General features: G+C 37.8%; 2 protein-coding genes and 1 long non-coding RNA gene across 4 annotated transcripts; 2 read left to right on the top strand and 1 right to left on the bottom strand.

The window, feature by feature from the left end:
- The first annotated feature begins 1,027 nt into the window (after nucleotides 1-1,027).
- Nucleotides 1,028-2,361, top strand: LOC131690347 (uncharacterized). The gene is made up of 2 exons (XR_009305568.1): nucleotides 1,028-1,486; nucleotides 1,639-2,361. It is a non-coding gene; the product is annotated as an uncharacterized LOC131690347 (long non-coding RNA).
- A 592-nt stretch (nucleotides 2,362-2,953) lies between these two features.
- Nucleotides 2,954-3,770, bottom strand: LOC131690346 (DNA-directed RNA polymerases I, II, and III subunit RPABC3). The gene is made up of 2 exons (XM_058976052.1): nucleotides 3,312-3,770; nucleotides 2,954-3,252 (listed from the first exon to the last, which is right to left on the bottom strand). The coding sequence occupies exons 1-2, from the start codon at nucleotides 3,520-3,522 to the stop codon at nucleotides 3,011-3,013; spliced, it is 453 nt and encodes a 150-aa protein (XP_058832035.1). The 5' UTR covers nucleotides 3,523-3,770; the 3' UTR covers nucleotides 2,954-3,010.
- A 6,833-nt stretch (nucleotides 3,771-10,603) lies between these two features.
- Nucleotides 10,604-12,373, top strand: LOC131690343 (COP9 signalosome complex subunit 7). 2 transcript variants are annotated; one of them, XM_058976048.1, is made up of 5 exons: nucleotides 10,604-10,731; nucleotides 10,782-10,984; nucleotides 11,041-11,514; nucleotides 11,578-11,722; nucleotides 12,234-12,373. In XM_058976048.1, exons 2-5 carry the CDS (start codon nucleotides 10,790-10,792, stop codon nucleotides 12,245-12,247), a joined length of 828 nt encoding a protein of 275 aa, XP_058832031.1. In that variant the 5' UTR covers nucleotides 10,604-10,731; nucleotides 10,782-10,789; the 3' UTR covers nucleotides 12,248-12,373. The 2 variants fall into 2 exon arrangements, with proteins under 2 accessions (XP_058832031.1, XP_058832030.1); XM_058976047.1 differs by lacking the exon at nucleotides 12,234-12,373 and adding an exon at nucleotides 12,009-12,163.
- Nucleotides 12,374-17,679: the final 5,306 nt, after the last annotated feature.

Raw genomic sequence — 17,679 nt, 5'->3', positions numbered from 1 at the left:
CCTGCCCTCAGACCATTACTTCGTCGTTTCGGACAGTCTCAGCTCCATTGAGGCCATCCGTGCGGCGAAGCCTGGAAAGCACTCAACTTAATTCCAGTGGGAAAATACGGGAACATCTGAGTACTTTATCTGAAAAATCGTACCAGATTACCTTGGTTTGGGTCCCGTCACATTGCTCTATTGCGGGCAATGGGAAGGCGGACTCTTTAGCCAAGGTGGGCGCATTAGAAGGCGACACTTACGAAAGACCAATTTGCTTCAAGGAATTTTTCAGTATCTCTCGTCAGAGGACGCTTGATATTTGGCAAACTTCATGGAGCAATGGGCATCTGGGACGGTGGCTACATTCCATTATCCCGAAGTTATCAACAAATGCTTGGTTTAAGGGCTTGGATGTGAACCGGGACTTTATTCGTACGATGTCATGGCTCATGTCCAACCATTAGACGTTTGATGCGCATCGTCCGTGTTTCCAGGTCCTAACTAATAGATTCCCTTCGGGCCCGAGGTAGATCACCTTACGTGCCAGTCCGGGACGTCCTGGCAAGCCACGACCACCCCTACATTTTGCCTGCGAGGGCAATTTCTTTAATTTTATTACATGAATTTTTGATCTTCTACTTGCTAGCATACTCATTTGTAGCTTCAAGTTTCTGTTATCGCCTCTTTGACAGTTTTCATGACACCACCCGCGTTACGGTCAAAGTGGTGTATAAGGGTGTCAATCTATTATTTTATTTTTTTAATTAATGTTTCTGTTAATAATGTACGTACGTAATACTCATTAATAGTAGTGTTTGATTACCTCACGTTTGTAATGTCTCTCAAAATTCTCCACAATTGAAAATAAGGTATCATCTGCTAAAAATTCACCTTACTAATGTATTTAAAGATGAGTTTTCCGGTTTTACCCTTATGTATGAAGGGTGATTATTGTAAAAACAAACGAAGCAAAGCCGACACTAAAAAAAGAACCACTTGTTGCATTTATTTATTACATTTTAGTTGTATTCTGGCAACAATGATGGCACGTGGCGCGTTTCGTTTCTCGATTTAAAGGCAGTTACGCGTGAGCTCCAACCATAGCATCCAAAAGTATCAATAATGTAGTTGTAGTCGTGTTTAGTTTGTTATTTACACTTTCGAAACGTGTATCGAAAGAGAAAACGCAATCAGTCTTCATTTCGTCGCTTGTTCGTTTGGGTGTATTTTTGTCGTCTGCTTTGTATCTCTCCTCTATATTTCAGTTATTCTTATTAGATTACGTTCCAGTGTACATCGAAAAATTATCAATAATTATTCCAAGCGCTCGAGTTAGAGTAATTGTAGCTCAATTACTAATTCGATTTACAATTTGTAGAATAAATTCCGCGACACGATCTCAGACTTTCTCGTGGCATTTTTCTACGATCGTTTCATTAGTGAGGTACTGAGTGAAATCCATCGCTTCCAAAATGTGTATGAACTGTGGAACTATCATTGTATGGTAAATATCACCCATCTCTTTCTGCCAAATACATTCAAGCATCGCTCGTGATCAAATTAATGTTTTCTCACGCCTACGAGCGATAATAGCAAGAACGTCGCGTTCTGAAAGATTAATCATTTTCCTCGCTTTTCCATTTAATTTTCTCAAAGCTGTCTGATTTTCGCCATCGCCATTGCTGTAGCTATTTACTACGGCGTATTCAACGTCGATGACTCAGCCCCTGAGGTGGGAAACTTCATCAAGAATACCGGAGACCAGATCAAGTATGGAATAAAAGACGGCATCAAGAAGCTGGAAAATTGATTCATTGCGCCCTGGGACCTCATCAAGCTAATAGGCGTTTCACAATAAAATGGTAAACCGTGAGTGGTCGAGAGTATAGTTCTTTCAAATACTGTTAATTTAAATACCTTATCAAATTTCAGCTAAGATAAGAATCTTCACCACAACATAAAACCCAAACGGTTTGCAATGAAACCAGAAGTTACAAAGCACGGAATAGGTGCATATTGTTTTTATTTTTTCTACTTACATCACAATTTCTCGAAATACGAAGAAATTTACTCAAACTGGAGTATCAAATGTCCTACCGTCGCGAATCTCGTGATCAGATACTTTAATTTAATAATATCTATACAAACAGGTAACTTCTAGATAGTTTTAATTATTTATCAATCTTGGGACCAGTTATGAATTTCGTTTCGATAACCCCTAACCAGGAATAGAACTCTTACGCGGGTATTTTGTTTGAATTGAATTTTTAAACGCGCTGTAATTTATCGTTGGTCCCTGCTGAAATGTAAAATACAAAATGATTGGCAAAAATAAACTGAGCAAGCTATCATATTAATTTTACATTTAACTTTATTTTATACCAGGTGTTTTATTCGTGTTGAGAATATCGTACTACCTCCTCATTGACTGTTGTCGATTCCCTCTGGTCCCTAAAGAACTTTGATATGTTACGCAAAGAAGTCTCCCTGATTTATTCACGATCTGGCAATCCTTTAGTAAAAATCATTGAACTCATTCTGTGTCTAGATGTTCCCTCCGCTTCATGTTATTTCCTAACTTGACCAAATGATATCCAAGTATGCATAGGTCCGTTAAAAACTATATTTAATATCACATGGAGAAACACTTGATGGTACCCCATGTGGACAAGTCGTTGATTTTACTTCACATCATTCCAACTTTCATAGTCCAATGATCTAGTAGGCTATACCATCCAATCAAAAATATTTTGACGTTAAAGAATTATTCGAAATGGATCAAAATTCTGAACGCTCATCGTTGCAGCCCGTAACCTGCATGTGGTAAGATTTATTACGAAAATTTATTCGATTCTAATTCGTTAAAATTCCTTTCAGCGTAGTTACGGCAACAATAGTAACTATTTTGATTTTCGGAAATCTAATTCTAAACATCTGGCTCCTCTTCAAAGTTATGGAAATCGTGAAAAACTAATTTCTTATATACTTTTATTGTAGTCAGTGAATTTTTACCCCCAAAACGGCACCCCTAGAAAGCAAGTTTCTTCATCAGCAAATACATGTTCTGATCAATCTCGAACCCGTGCAAATTATTTGCATCTCCCTGCAGTCGCATCAGCAAGCCGCCGAAGGAAACGTAGGCAGAAAGTCGGTTAGCAGATTCGGACTGTGCGTCGTCGCCCTCGATTCGGTAAACTTTTCCGAACATAACATACTCGAAACTGTCCGCCCGGGATCCTTCGATTTCAGCTGCATTGTATTCCATGCTTGCTGCAAATCACAAATCGAATTTATTTTTTTGTTGTATTAATATAGTATAGTAAACATACCAGGAGTGCCATCTTCGTGCAACGTTGTGGCCAGCACCAGCCGAAATTTGTCCCCGAGCTCCATTGGGTACAACCAAGAATTGATGTCCAGTATCAGGTCCATTTTGAAAGATTCTGATTCGCAGTGCAGTCTACTGCTTCGGTCGAACTTTTTACCCTCCGGATCCATGTCCTTCACGTTGAAAATATCCTCAAACAAGATTCCAGACATTGTGCCTGATGTTCCGCTCTTCTACTTTTGTAACGAGGTTATGATTTTCGGTGTCTACTTTTTCACTTGCATTAATATATTATTACGTATATCGTTAAATATTACTATAACTACATAAGCATAAACTCGAAAACTTGTTGCAATTTAAAATTCAATTTTGAGTTACTGAGGAAAAAACATCTGAAAACGCAAAACCGAACACAAAACGCCGCTCCGTTGAGATTGTGATTTTTTTCTCACACTTGCTCTTCTGTCATTGTGACGTTCAATATGCCGACAATATTCAAGGGGTTCTTGTAAGTATTCCCTCTAAAAAGGTTGGTTTCAAAATCGTCCAATGAAGGACGTCCGTTGGCCCAATTTGGACAACGTCCAAATAACCGTTCAATAAACGTTCATCGTTAAACCCGTGTTGAACGATTTTGAAACAATTTTTTTGGACATCTCAGTGGGTTGGGGTGGCATTATGCATCTCGATTCAATCAAAATTCTATTGGCGATTCTACATTGAAAACGTTCAAAGTGCTGCTGATTTTATTTTGTTCTGCTGTAGTGGATATAATTTCTGTAAACTTTGGTAAGAAAATAACTTTTAAGCGACAGATCACCTTTTATCTTGTTGCCAATTGCTCACGATGACGAAGAAAAATAATCATTTTATAAGATGGTAAGAAAACATCTTACGAAAATGCAGCAAAACATTTCTAATATTAGTCGCAGAACCAAAGATAAACTCAAGATAGAGTGGTCGGATGATTCCCATGTACCATCAAAATGAGACCCCTCGATGAATCTGGTTCACCGTCAGTGTGACAGCTCAATAATAAATTGAAGCGAAGCTTTGCGAAATAGAAACAACGTCGATATTTGCATCGTATCTATGACAATGCGTTATTTCGAAGATAACAAGCAAGCTTTCGTCTGGAAAATAAACAAACTTTGAGGTTTTTAAAGTTCGGTAATTAATTGATGTGACCAATGCCGATTTCGTTTTTAGATTAGTGTCACTCTATTGGTTAAAGTGACCAGGCGTCCCGGATTAAGCGGAACAGTACCGGATTAGGCGGAACAGTCCCGGATTTAAGGATCTTGTCCCTCACGGTAAAATGGACCGGGAAGTTTAGCAAAATTCTGATTTTTACCCCAAAATACCCATTCATATTGTTCAAAACTCCCATAAAAGTTTTGGGCCGCGCAGCCTAATTCCCGAACTAAGTGAGGAATGTAAAAAATGAGCCGATTTATTCTGATTCCCTCGGGCCCCTTTTCGACTTTTAATACGAGCCAGGTCATGTAAAAGTTTGGTTGAATATTTGAGAAGCATACATTTTAAGGGTTTTCTTAAGGGCGTGTCCCGGCCTTTAGAAGTCAGTATGACTATAATAATAATTTTACACGCCAATATAGACAACGTGTTTCTTTTATAAAAAGATTGTTTACTACATTGATTTGATTCGTAACCCAGGTAACCAACAAGCATTAGTGTATGCAGTTAAGTAGCGTAAAATTTGCATTTCGGATGCTTCTTGCCGTATGCTAGCATTCGTTATGCATAACTGTTGTTAATCAGCATTCGAAAAACTGTTTAAAAACTTCTTGCCACTAAGCAGCATTCTGAATGCACAACAGCAGTAGAAAAGCATTTTCATGGCACAGCAGTAATTTAGCCGTATATTTTGCCAAAAGCGACCTTTAAATAGCATTTAATATGACTTAAGTGCTTATCAAGTAGCCGTTAAGATGCATTTAGCATGCCTATTGGTTACCTGGGAACCATAGCATTTTGTCGACGCATTCTAAATATTTTCGACGCCTATTAACGAGGGGGCAGCAAAAGCATACTATTATTCAGTTCACCGGTTCACGGTTACTGTAACATCATTTGTTAATGGTTGGTACAGGACCTGGTAATCTTGAGTTTATCTTTGGCAGAACTACAAACTGAAATGTGGGCGGTATCGAAATGTAATTTGTTGCCGCCGCAACATAATTTTCCGTTCGTCTTAAGTCAAGCAAAACCTTTATGAGATGGTATAAATTCATAAAACTCTCTGGATCACATGAGGAATGAGCATATCGGGCTCATTGGGAAGTATCAGTGAGAAGAAGACGAGTTGGTGTTTTAAACAGTAAAGCCTAGTAACTTTTTTGTGCCCCATAGAGCACCTTTCTCTGTTTTTGTAATTTCCCATGCTTGTTTGGTGCAATGCAAGACAAAATTTCATATTCTATTTGTTCAGAACTAAGTAGGGTAAATAATCTTGAGTGCGACAATTTGTTGTCCTACTATTGATTTTACACATAAATTTTTGCAATTTGCGGTGGCATATAGACACTATTTGCTGTCTCATAAACCTAATGTTCTAATCAATTCTAACTAATCTTACATTCACATTTCATAACTATAAAGCATATAAAATCCGATTCTATAACAATGCGCACATATAACTTATGTGTGCGCATACATAGTCTATACACATGACACATAGAAGGTATGTGTGCGCTGTATAACATTAGCATTTCTTCTTCATATGGATTTTAAGTAGTTTGAAGCAAATAGAATTAACGTTTTGATTTTTTGAGTGTGCAGTATCGTCGACAATTATCTTTATTCCGGCATAAAATTAGAAAAATATTTTAGCAAACAGGTATTGGATGACAGGTAACTCTAATAATTTTGATAATTTGTGGACTTAAATTTAAATTAAACTGTGATTGAAACCAGAATAACAGTTGTACTGACTGATGAATATTGATCATGAGTGGGAATGTACTTATCTTGAATGGAACAATAAATAATTTTAATTAGGACTATTATTTCTGTCATTTTTAAAATTTGCAACATATTGCAAATGAATTACCAGTATACCAAAATGGATGAAAAATATATTTGGAAATGATTAATTTAGTTATAATGCTCGAATTACTATGAAATATAATTCGAGCATTATAACTAAATTAAATCTATCAAAACATACCAAAAGCAAATCAATTTTTTCCCACGCAGCTTATATAACCCCCGAATTTAGATTTTCTTCGTAACAAACTGCTACCAAAAATAGCTCCTCTAGGAGTGGATATTTGAAACTGGTGGTCTCAATCACGATTAATGCGATTTAATATCAAAAAACCATAATCATACTTTATTTAAAATCTCTTTCATGACATTTTCCGTAGTATTTTGAATCTATTTGAATGAAAATGTACAAGTGTTTGCTCACATTAGGATTCATAAAACTCCAATTTTCGAGCGTTTTATCATGAGCAAGCTTATTCAACAATGCTCACTCAGAACGACATAATTTATCAGAAAAAGAAGTAATTTAGATTCGGAAAATTTAGTGTTTTAGAAATATTTCTTGCTGAATATATCCAGATTGACTAAAATATGTTAAATTTTGTGGTATATGATATTTTTGGCGCATTATTTCATTTTGATATGTCGTGTCGCGTATTTTTCAAATAGTCCCAAACATGATCAGTTTCGCTAAAGCCCCCCTTAATATCATTTACCCTAAAATATGTCGGTAGTAAAAAATCTGCATTCCATAGTATAACGGCACAGCTACTGGTTCAGATGAAGTAGAACAGCCAATATGTTTGCACTGAGTGGATACTGCTTTGCATGAGCAGCACCATTCAGAAACACCATTTGTTATACATGATGATATCCAGTATATTACCAGGATGAAAAGATTTTGTTACGTAAACTTTAATGCTTTACTATATCAATTTTGTTGGCTATTTTCGGCAATTTTTTAAACTTGCGAAACGAAAACAATGCAATTAAAAAAACGGATTTCCAGGGATGGGTGAGCTTTGGGCAAGTTTTTTAAAAATATAGATAATGAAAATTTCTTGATTTGCGAAGGTTCATTATATCAGTTAAACTATTATCACAGACTAACAGACATAACACTATGAGGGAATTCTCTCAAAAAATATTGATCCGACAATTTTCCCAGAACACTAGCTCCACCTTTTATTCACGGTCCCAAGCACTCATTTACTGGTGGGCTACCCCTTAGGTTTGGAAACAATTATTCACTAGTGTTCTATCCCCCATACGCTTGTTCATATGTCAGTGACGTCATAATTTCAAATGTGGCCACAGTCCCAACTACAAATATGTTTAAAATGACCGTTGCGAACTGTAGTAGGTTTGATAAAAGTTCAACTAGGTTATGAAAACATTTCTTGTGTGGACGATTGCGGATTGTATTTACATTTGCGAGTCATTATATATTTGTTTCAGGTAAATATAAAGAAAAGCGGTAAGAGCTCCGAGCAAAAACCCTACGTATGAATATACGATAAATAGCAGGACGAATGTGAATAAAACGGGAGACAACGGAAAATCTACGGTTTCATATCGGTGTTCTCTAGAAGGGTAGATTGAGTTCATGGGCATACATCGCCTACTCAAGTTCAGCTGGAAAATGGTTCGGAATTCTGGCTGAATCTAGTTGGAACCCGCCCGAATAGAATTTTACAATAGCATTTACCGTCAGGGCCTAAAATTCTCATACCCATTCAATGAACGTTGAAATTCACTGAATTCACCTTCGTCTTTTCGCTGCCTCCTTCGTTACTAAATTCACACAAAGCAAAACAATAATGAAAACGCCCCTTCTTCTTTCGATTCTATGGAAGCGAGTAGCAGAAGTAGTGACATTCGTTTTCCTATGACAATACGAAAATTCAATCTCGTTTAAATTTCAAATCAGTAATTTTGATTTTTATTTTTTTTTTCATTAAATGAAATTATAGCAATGTGCATCATAAAATGCAACTAGAACGCCGCAAACACAGGAAATACGCACACCACTGCCCCTCCTGTCGTCCAATATCATCGCTAGCTTGTAATTCTCCCAAATCGAGCAACGGCAAATAAATATCGTTACTAGTTTCTTTTCGTTTGGCCAGCGCTATGTGCAATATCGAAGAGACTAATGTCGTTCTCAATTTCGAAGCGAAAACGAATGTGTGGAGGAAATAATGAAATTGAATTTACCCGCATGCTTTGTCGTAGGCCGTTGTCTCATTTTCGGTTTCGTAATGTTGTAGTGGTTTAGAAAGTAGCATCGCTCGCTCGTCATTTTCGACAAATTTTGGTAAACGAAAAAAACATTTTTCGACTCTGTTTACCGTACAATCAACCATAATACAATAAATATTATATTTATTACTGTTTCAACATTGTTCGTTGCAGAGTTCTCGCAGTAGATTTACAATAAAATTTCATGCAAGAATCAATTTTACTGTTCAGGAAAAAAGTAATACACAAATACACTGCTTTCGATATAAAAAATGTATAGAGAAAAATCGATTTTTGAGATACATAACCACCCCCCTTTTTCGTTGTAAAAGTTCTGTTCGATTTTACATTGAAATTTACTGTAGAAACTTTAAAGTGTATTGTTTTTGTATTGCAGCATTACACTAGAACGTACTGAAAATTATTGTAAATTTTCTGTACTGTTACAGTGAAAATCGTGGGTTTGTTACTGTATATTTCTATTCGGGCGGCTACGGTGTCATCGTATCCGGATGCTTACTAGAGCCAGCCAGAATTCCGACTCATTTTCCGACTCCTTTTTACTCCAGTTTGCTACCTGAAGAAAAAAGTAAGAATACAGGAACAGTATTATTCTTGTTTGCCGTGCAGAGTATTTCCGGTTTCTCCTGGTACTGGAATAAAAAACCAATTAGGTTTGTTCCAGTACACGGAAGTCACTCCCTGTTGCTCCGGAGCAAAAAATTCTTGCTCCTTTTCACTCCGATTTGCTACCAGAAGAAGAAAAAGAAAAGAAGATAATACAGGAACGATTTTCTCCCTGTTTGCTCCGGAGTACTTCCAGTTTCTCCTGGTACTGTAACAAACCTATTATGTCCGGTTCGCAGTCGATGTTCGCTTTTAACAATTGAGCTTTGATATTAGTATTTTGGAAACCATTTTATGATATTACTCTGTAATAAACATTGAGAAAGTATTATTTTTTTTATTTTGATGGTAGAGGTTTTGACCTCTTTGTCGGGTTAGAGAAATCTCTTGAAAAATCTCTAACCCTTTGTGCGGGGTTGGGAATTGAACCCAGGTGAGCTGCGTACAAGGCAATCGATATACCAACTATGCTATCTCCACCCCCTGCATTGAGAAAGTAGTGCGGAGAGGAGTAGAAGAACAGGATTTGTCCACTGAAGGAGAGAAGGGGGTCAAAAACGGATGTTTTTGGTCCACGTGGTATATGATCGGCCCCTAACGTTGATAACTATTCGATTTCTTCCTACGATGGCGACACATCCGTTGACCGATTTAGAACAAATATTTTGATAGCTAACGCAAATCAATTCCTTTGCTTCAGTTTGCACTCCTAAGTTTCCATTTGGAATTTATTTATTTCGCGCATTGAATTAAAGCAGCAATATTCGTAGCGTTCACAGGAAGTCGAACAACACAGTAGCTCCCAAAACGTCGACTCTCGGTAACCCCGAAGTCGTCTACCTCGAACTTTAGAGCTTCTTGGATATATAATTTTGTTTTGGGGCTAACAATTGCGATTGATTGATACGCAAGATCAAACGAAACCATAGGAAGTATCTACAATGGTGTTAGTTTTCTGTCATCAGTGCAGGAATCTATAGGTTGAAATGATTCCTTATTTTCCAGTCTGCATCGGTTCTATCCCTTTTTTAAACGACGATAAAATTAAAAACGCGTCTGTTTGCTCTAGAATTTGTTTTCTGAATGCCGAATCAAATCTTTCAAGGACTACCAACTTATTTTCGAACAAACGACGGTTAGTTTATCGTTTATCCATTTAATGATATCTTTCTTCTAACAATTTCAACAAAACTAGAAAGCACACATTTATTTTACGGCCAATTTCTTCACTGGATGAAAACCGGTTTTCGCTGAAAACCAGTTTTCAGATTGCTTGTGACCAATTAGCCGAAAACCGATTTTCAACGACTCCAAAAAGTTCCAAATCGAGACACTCAAAACGAGATGCCACTCCTGGAAGCGATTACCTATCTACTTTCAAATGGTTTGATATGTGGACCCCTCGTTGAAATAGAAAAATCAGCTGTCGGCATTACAAGGTCGGTAAGAAGCAAAACCTCTTTTGTTACAACAGCAAGTCAAAACAAAACACTGCCAGCAAAGGTAAAAACTTGCGAAAAGCAACGAAAAATAGGGATTGATTGGTAAGCAAACTTCATATTAAATAAAATCCTTGTTTATCCTCCGCTCCCAGTTCACAGAATGACTCCGGATCTGAACATTGACGATGACAACCCGGCTCAACAGCATTATTCCGCACACAACCCAATCGAGCAGTATGTTCTTTTGTCAAAGGGTGCCAAAGGAGCCGCCTGTCTGGAGTTAATCAAGCAGGTCCTGGAGGCGCCAGGAGTGCACGTTTTCGGCGAGCTTCTGGCAATGCCAAACATTTTGGAGGTACGACCCCGCTTAATTGTTAAATTTCCTCTAATTCACACAGCTTTCATACATAGCTTCAAGGTGGACCGAATGCCAGCTACTACAACACATTGAATCTTTTTGCCTATGGAACCTACCGGCAGTATTTGGAAAATCAAGCCCAACTGATCGAACTGACTCCTGTGATGAGAAAGAAACTACAACACTTAACTATCGTTTCGCTGGCCATCAAAACCAAATGTATCCCGTACGAGGAACTGCTGACCGAGTTGGACATCAAAAACGTCCGTGATTTGGAAGATATGATCATCGAAGCTATCTATGCAGACATTATCCACGGTAAGTTGGATCAAAAGAACAAACAGCTTGAGGTAGACTACGCTATTGGTAGAGATATTCGAAAGGGCGATGTGAAAGAGATTGTCGGAACATTGCAAGAGTGGTGCGATTCGTGTGAAACCATTTTGGCCTGTTTGGAGAATCAAATTCATCGGGCAAACTCGGAGAAGCAGAAACGATTGAAACACAAGGAGGTCATTGAATCAGAGGTGATGTAGATTTGTCTAACTGGTGCTTTTCTTGGCGAAAATTGACTTATTTTATTATTTTAGATTACAAACCTGAAAAAATTGATCAAAGTTCAAGCTGGGAATGATTCCGACGAGGCGATGGCTACGGATTCATGCCGAGAGATGTCAGTCGGCAATACGGACTCGCGCAAGAAGTCAACGAAATCCAAGAACCTGAAAGTGAGCGGTAAGTCATGGTTTAAGAATTTCTCTTGAGCAAAATGATTCCCCGCAGTGTGCGTTTGTCCGTGTCCTAGTTCTCCTACTCTTTTCCGGTGAAATTTATGACAAACAAATCATTTTAACTAACCAAACAAAGCAAAATTAAACATTAACAGAGAGGTTCCTCTAACCAAGAAACACGATAACGACTTTCATTTATTTTCTGTTAATTATTTGTGGCGCACGGAACTCGGTTGCGAATACAGAAAGAAATAACATCCTTGAAATAACAATCCTTTTTGCACGAATAGGTGTGGCCAAAATGCTCTCGAGACAGATGCCCTAGCGATGGTCGAGCGGAAATGCCGTTCTGATACTACTCCCGACTGTTTTTAACATCATTTTTTGAAATACTTTCAGTCTGCGTTGAAATACCACTGTGAATAAACAAAATTTGTATGCATTATGTCCTTTTCCGTTTTATTTTTTATTTAGTGTTTTATTGGATCTATCATTTATTTTTTCTGTTGTTCTAGATGATCCTCAATGAAGAAAGAAACAGCCCTATCGTTTACCAAGCATAGACCATAACGCGGAAATTTCGAGTATGATTTCCGTCTAGATTGTTTTGAAAGTTTTCGATAAATTAAACTTACACATATCTATGAATTTTTAGTAGAAAATTCATCTGCACTTTTTCTCAATATTTTTCTAGCACTGTCTCGGACATGTGCATTCATTCACTGAACATTTGGTACTTGTACATCGTTAGTTTTGGAGAAGATCCTTGAAGTTAATGAAATATGATAAATTTAAATAAACCGCTTATTCTACAATACAATGGATTGAAAAAATGTGATTCAATCAAATCGGACTACCATTTCGTAGTGATTTTGTTATTGCCAATGGAAATAACTATTGTGTCAAAAAGCAGTCTGATGAAATCGAAATTGGACTGTGGAAGTTGTAGGTGTTATGATCCTAACTAAGCAGCGTCTCAGTAAGCAAAAGATAAAATCTCTTGAACAGGGTTAGTGTTCTTAAAAAGCATTTTCTCGTACATATAAAACTTAAATGAAGGCGATTCCACCAGTACTAAAACATTGGTGAACTAAACATGTTTGTTTGACATATTTTGATTATAATTATTAATTATTAATCACATTTCTTAGCGGAGGAGGGAATCTCGAGCATACTACTGGAATATACGACTCCGACACCAAGGCATGAATTATGCATTTGTAATATTATAGATTCAAAGCATCAATATAGTGGTGGAAGTATTCATGGGCCTTAGCGTGAACATATGCCCTTATGAAATATTATCGGAAATTCATGTAAATGCAGATCATTAAAACGGCAAGAGTCGACCTTAACACAAATTTTGTTTAAAATTAGAGGTATTTTTCACTCACTTAAAAACCATTACAAGATCTGGAGTATGCTGGTTAACTTGAACCTAACATACTCTGTGACCTCTTCGATATTTTTGTAGGAAATACCATCGACCCTGCGTTCAACACAGGATTAATGATAAAAAAATTCTTTCAAAAAAACGGGATAATTTAATGCTTCTTCTTCATCGAGGGCAGCAAACGCTCCCTCACTTAGCTACCTATTGTGGTTGTAACAATAGTAGTACACTCAGTGTTGAGCATGGCTTAGCATTTTTTGATTTTTTTCATCAGTGAGTCTAGCTTATGCTAGGTTGGAAAATTAATCATGGATCATAGACATTTGGAGCACCATAAGATGTTGCTTGAAGTTATTGCCAACTTTTATTTGACAGTTTTCACGACGCCACCCGCGTTACGTGTCTGTTGTGGAAGAGAATCAATTCAGGTTGTCTGACGTGTTCTAGATGGTCACACCGTTAGCGTTTCGGCTAAGATTCGGCAGATAGACTCGGTTGATACCAGTCTCGAAACGAACGCCGAGCTCGATGACTTCTATTCCGATTGTAGGGATGAAAGACACAACTCACTCGCCTCCACCACGTCGAAAATTCAAACTAGGTAAAAAACTAGCGCCCTCATCATAGCGTCGTCCGCCAGGGAAATTTGAATCGGTTAATAGGTGCGTGCGTGCGAAGTGATCTCTACGACTATCTGGTGACACACTCCAACCGAGCGATCTAGCATATCCAGTCACAACCAGGATAGTAATAGTGTGGGTGTCCCCCTAGAAGGACGAGTCGTACTAGAAAAACTCTAGACAGAGAACTGCGGAGAGAAAAACAGCGTTTTTGGCAAGGTATACCTCGACATTGTATGGCAACACGTCCAAAGTTGTAATAATAAAATAACTTTGAATGTTGGAATATATATTTGAAATGTTTATTAATTTCGCATAATGGTTTCTTTTTCATGCTTCATAATACAAATAGTTTTTTGAAACGCTAGTCTATTTTACCCCACATTATTCCAAGGATCCCTTTAGATCGCCCTATGATTTATATTTGTATCAATATGGCAAATAAAATTTAGCAGCTGCTACCTGCTACTCTACAAACCGTAGCCCCTTAAGGTAAGCCCAAACAACCAAAAAACAGGCATACATCCTTAAAACGAAGAGATAGCGAGTTGATCTATTCTGCAAAACGTTGTGTTTTGAATGCATCTACAACTTTCTAGAACATGGAAAAACTGCAAAAAACCAAAAAAAAAATTCAGTAGAAAAACGCTTTTTAAGGGGATATCCCGACATGTACTTCAATAACTTTTCGCTTACCAGATAGCGATTTTGCAACTTTTGTCTACTAACTTTCCATGCATGACTATCAATTTTGACAACAACTTGTAAAGTTATTTTTTTTATCTGCGTATATACCGCCTTAAAGGGCGAACACGAAATTATTGCGACACCGAAAATGTCATGCCAATTTTCTTATAATGTTTAAAATCAAACCAAAATTTTAGGGTAGTTTTATACATATATTTACTACAAAAATCAAAAAAAAAGTTAATCCATGGAGCCTTGAGTGTAAAATTGAACGCATTTTCGCTTGATGCCCTCCATCAAAGTCTTTACAGTGTCATCCGGTACCAGTTTCTCAGTTTATTTCCATTTTCTTAACATGTCCTTCTCGTCTTTGACTGTCTTCTTGCTCTTCCGAAGTTCCCGCTTCATCATTGCCCAGTATTGCTCCACCGGGCGCAGCTCCGGACAGTTTGGCGGATTCATGTCCTTTGGAACAAAATGGACAGAATTGGCCTCATACCACTCCAGGACCAAGGTGCGGAAAACTCGCTCACCGCCATGAGCGTACATGAATTTGTTTCCTTATACATCGTCGGGGGTTTACGCTCTCGTTAAAAAGATACAGACCCACACAACTCGTTCCGCATCACACCGTATGCGATTACGAAGGGAGAGAGAATCGGAAATCTCAAATTTTTTTAACGCGTTCCGCATTGCCGATGCAGTGAGGTAATGAGTGCCATCGAACATATTCGGCAGCGAACATGTTCGTTCGGAAAAATGATCCAAATCTTCGTGCGCAATCCTGGAACTAAACGATTGAAATATATGGCTGGCTTAAAAATATCGGTAGGAGTCAGTGTCCGCCTGGACACCGCACGGAGTGGCAATTTCTGCTGTGTAGGTTCAACTCGCAGTCATTTCCTTGCTGCGTGTTAATTTTATCATGCGCTATACATGTTATCGCTCGAGTTGAACTCTACCATTGTATGTACAAATGCCGTACTTGCGATGTAGACAAGATGTGTGGTAATGTACATTGGTTTAGATTTATTTGTTTGGATTTAGTTTAAGGTTGCACAGAGAATGCGTAAAATTCGCAAACGAAAAAAGCAGTTTTTTTCCACACCGTATGTCAGATCTTCATAAAAATCAATCAGCAGTACAGTAACAACATTCTACATACGCTGATTGATTTTTATGAAGATCTGACATACGGTGTGGAAAAAAACTGCTTTTTTCGTTTGCGAATTTTACGCATTCTCTGTGCAACCTTAATTTTCAATGTTCAGGCGCGTTCGGCTCCTTCCATGCGCTACATTCGAGAGGAAACTTAGATTTGTCTTCTTTTCTATGCCAATAAATAATCTCGAAAGTTGTGCGTTTTATAGCGTATCATTGCGCGAATATAGCTCACTACTTCCGGTGATATGCATTTGCATAAAATTGACAAAATATCGATTGTCGCAGATCAATTTTCTTGTTTTTAACTGTAATGATAATATCTTTTGCTTCAATAATATGATTATCCACGTTTAGGTGGTTTTAGCTTGAGACGAAGCTGGCCCAGGTTATAACTGTTGATAATACCGTAAGAAAACACGAAGTATTTCTGTAGGTAGGTTTGAGATAACTTTATTTGATTCTTGTTCGTCAAGTTATATAATGCTAACATAGTTCGATATCGATTGATATTTCATGCACTGTTTATCACAGTCCCTTATTGACTGCCATACCCTGTCATACCCTCTGCCTATAGTAAACAACACATCCATGCGCGGCGTCCATATGCAAAAGCTCAAGTTACCCACTTGAAGCTTTTGTCACATGACGTTCTGTCAGATGACATCTCAGAGCTTTTTATAGCACGTTCCGTATGACAGTTCTTACTGTCAACTGCCGTCCCGTGAATGGCGAATTGTTTATATACAAAGAATATTTCGTACGTATATCACTGCGAAATATTCTTTTTCAACAATAACTCAAATTGATGTCAAAATAAATTAAGTGATAACAGTTTCGGTTGAAACCTGACTCAGTTTCGAGATCAAACAAAAACACATTCGTGCTAGGGCATACGAGTCCGGCGCATAGAATTCATACCTTTTTGTGTGCATGAAATTAGGTGTGAATAAATAGATAGAAAGGGAATCATATGTATCAACTAATAACAATATAATAAAATATAATAGATAAATCGAAATTTTAAAAACAGTTTACCAAACGAAATTTTCACTGAAATGCTGTTAAGTTTATTAAGTGTCTTGGAACTAATAATTGGAATGTGGATTGCGTGAAATTTAGTAACAAGGATCACCGTTCTGGCGGAGTAACTATTGGTGTTTGTTTCAGGCAACGTTCACAAAAATAGATAAGGCTAATAACTGGGACTATAACCATTCATGTATGCGCTTACAGTTGTATTATCTATAGCATTGCAGTTATTGATATTAGTCTGAAAGGATTCCGCTGGAGCAGTGCTGCCAGGGACATTTTCAGTTAGCAGTGAAAATGAAATTTGTAGATATTTTCGTTATATTGCATTATTATTGAAAACTGATAAAAGCACATAAATGTAGTGCAGAGTCCCTAATTTCCTCCGGTTTCAATCCCGGTAATATTCAATCATCATTTGCCAATCTCTTGGATGCTCGATTCCATGAGTTAAGTTGCATCATAAAGGATTAGCCTTAAGCTAAGTAAGTTTCATTAACGCTGCGCCTTGTATACGCGAAGGCAATGTTTAATAACAACAAAATTGTTTGCTTACGCCGCGACCCTACTGTAGCAGGGGCATGGCATCACCTTATGGAGCAGTCCATTGTTTTTAAATGAATCGGCCAGCGACCGACAGTTCTAGAGAGAGCTTTAGAAATGCTTTCTCAAAACTTCGTGCATTTCTCTCAGAAATGCGCGAAAGTGATCTAAACCCGCGTTGTTAAAAAGTCTTTTAAACCCGAGTTAAGAAGTCAGTCGTTAAAAAAAGAGTCAGTCGTGGTATCCAGTCGTTGTAGTCCGTCGTGGAAGTCGGTCGTGGAAGTCAGTCGTATTAAGGCAAGTAAGTGAGCCGCAAGTAGTCAGTCGTTGTAGTCAGTCGTATTAAGGCAGTTAGTGACCGCACGGAAATCAGGCGTGCGCGTGTCGGTCAGTCGATATAAGTTAGAGTTAGCACGCGAAAACCGGGGTGCGTCGTAAAATTAAGCGGAAAATTCGACCGTATGTGAACATGTAGGTATGTGCCTGAAGGTGTAACGCAAAACAAATAAAGATAGTGAAACTTAG

The sequence above is a fragment of the Topomyia yanbarensis genome, chromosome 3 (assembly GCF_030247195.1).
Source record: "Topomyia yanbarensis strain Yona2022 chromosome 3, ASM3024719v1, whole genome shotgun sequence".
NCBI classification, from domain to species: Eukaryota; Metazoa; Arthropoda; class Insecta; order Diptera; family Culicidae; genus Topomyia; species Topomyia yanbarensis.
The sequence above is the reverse complement of the archived record's forward strand: the minus strand, read 5'-3'. Positions and strand labels throughout refer to the sequence as shown.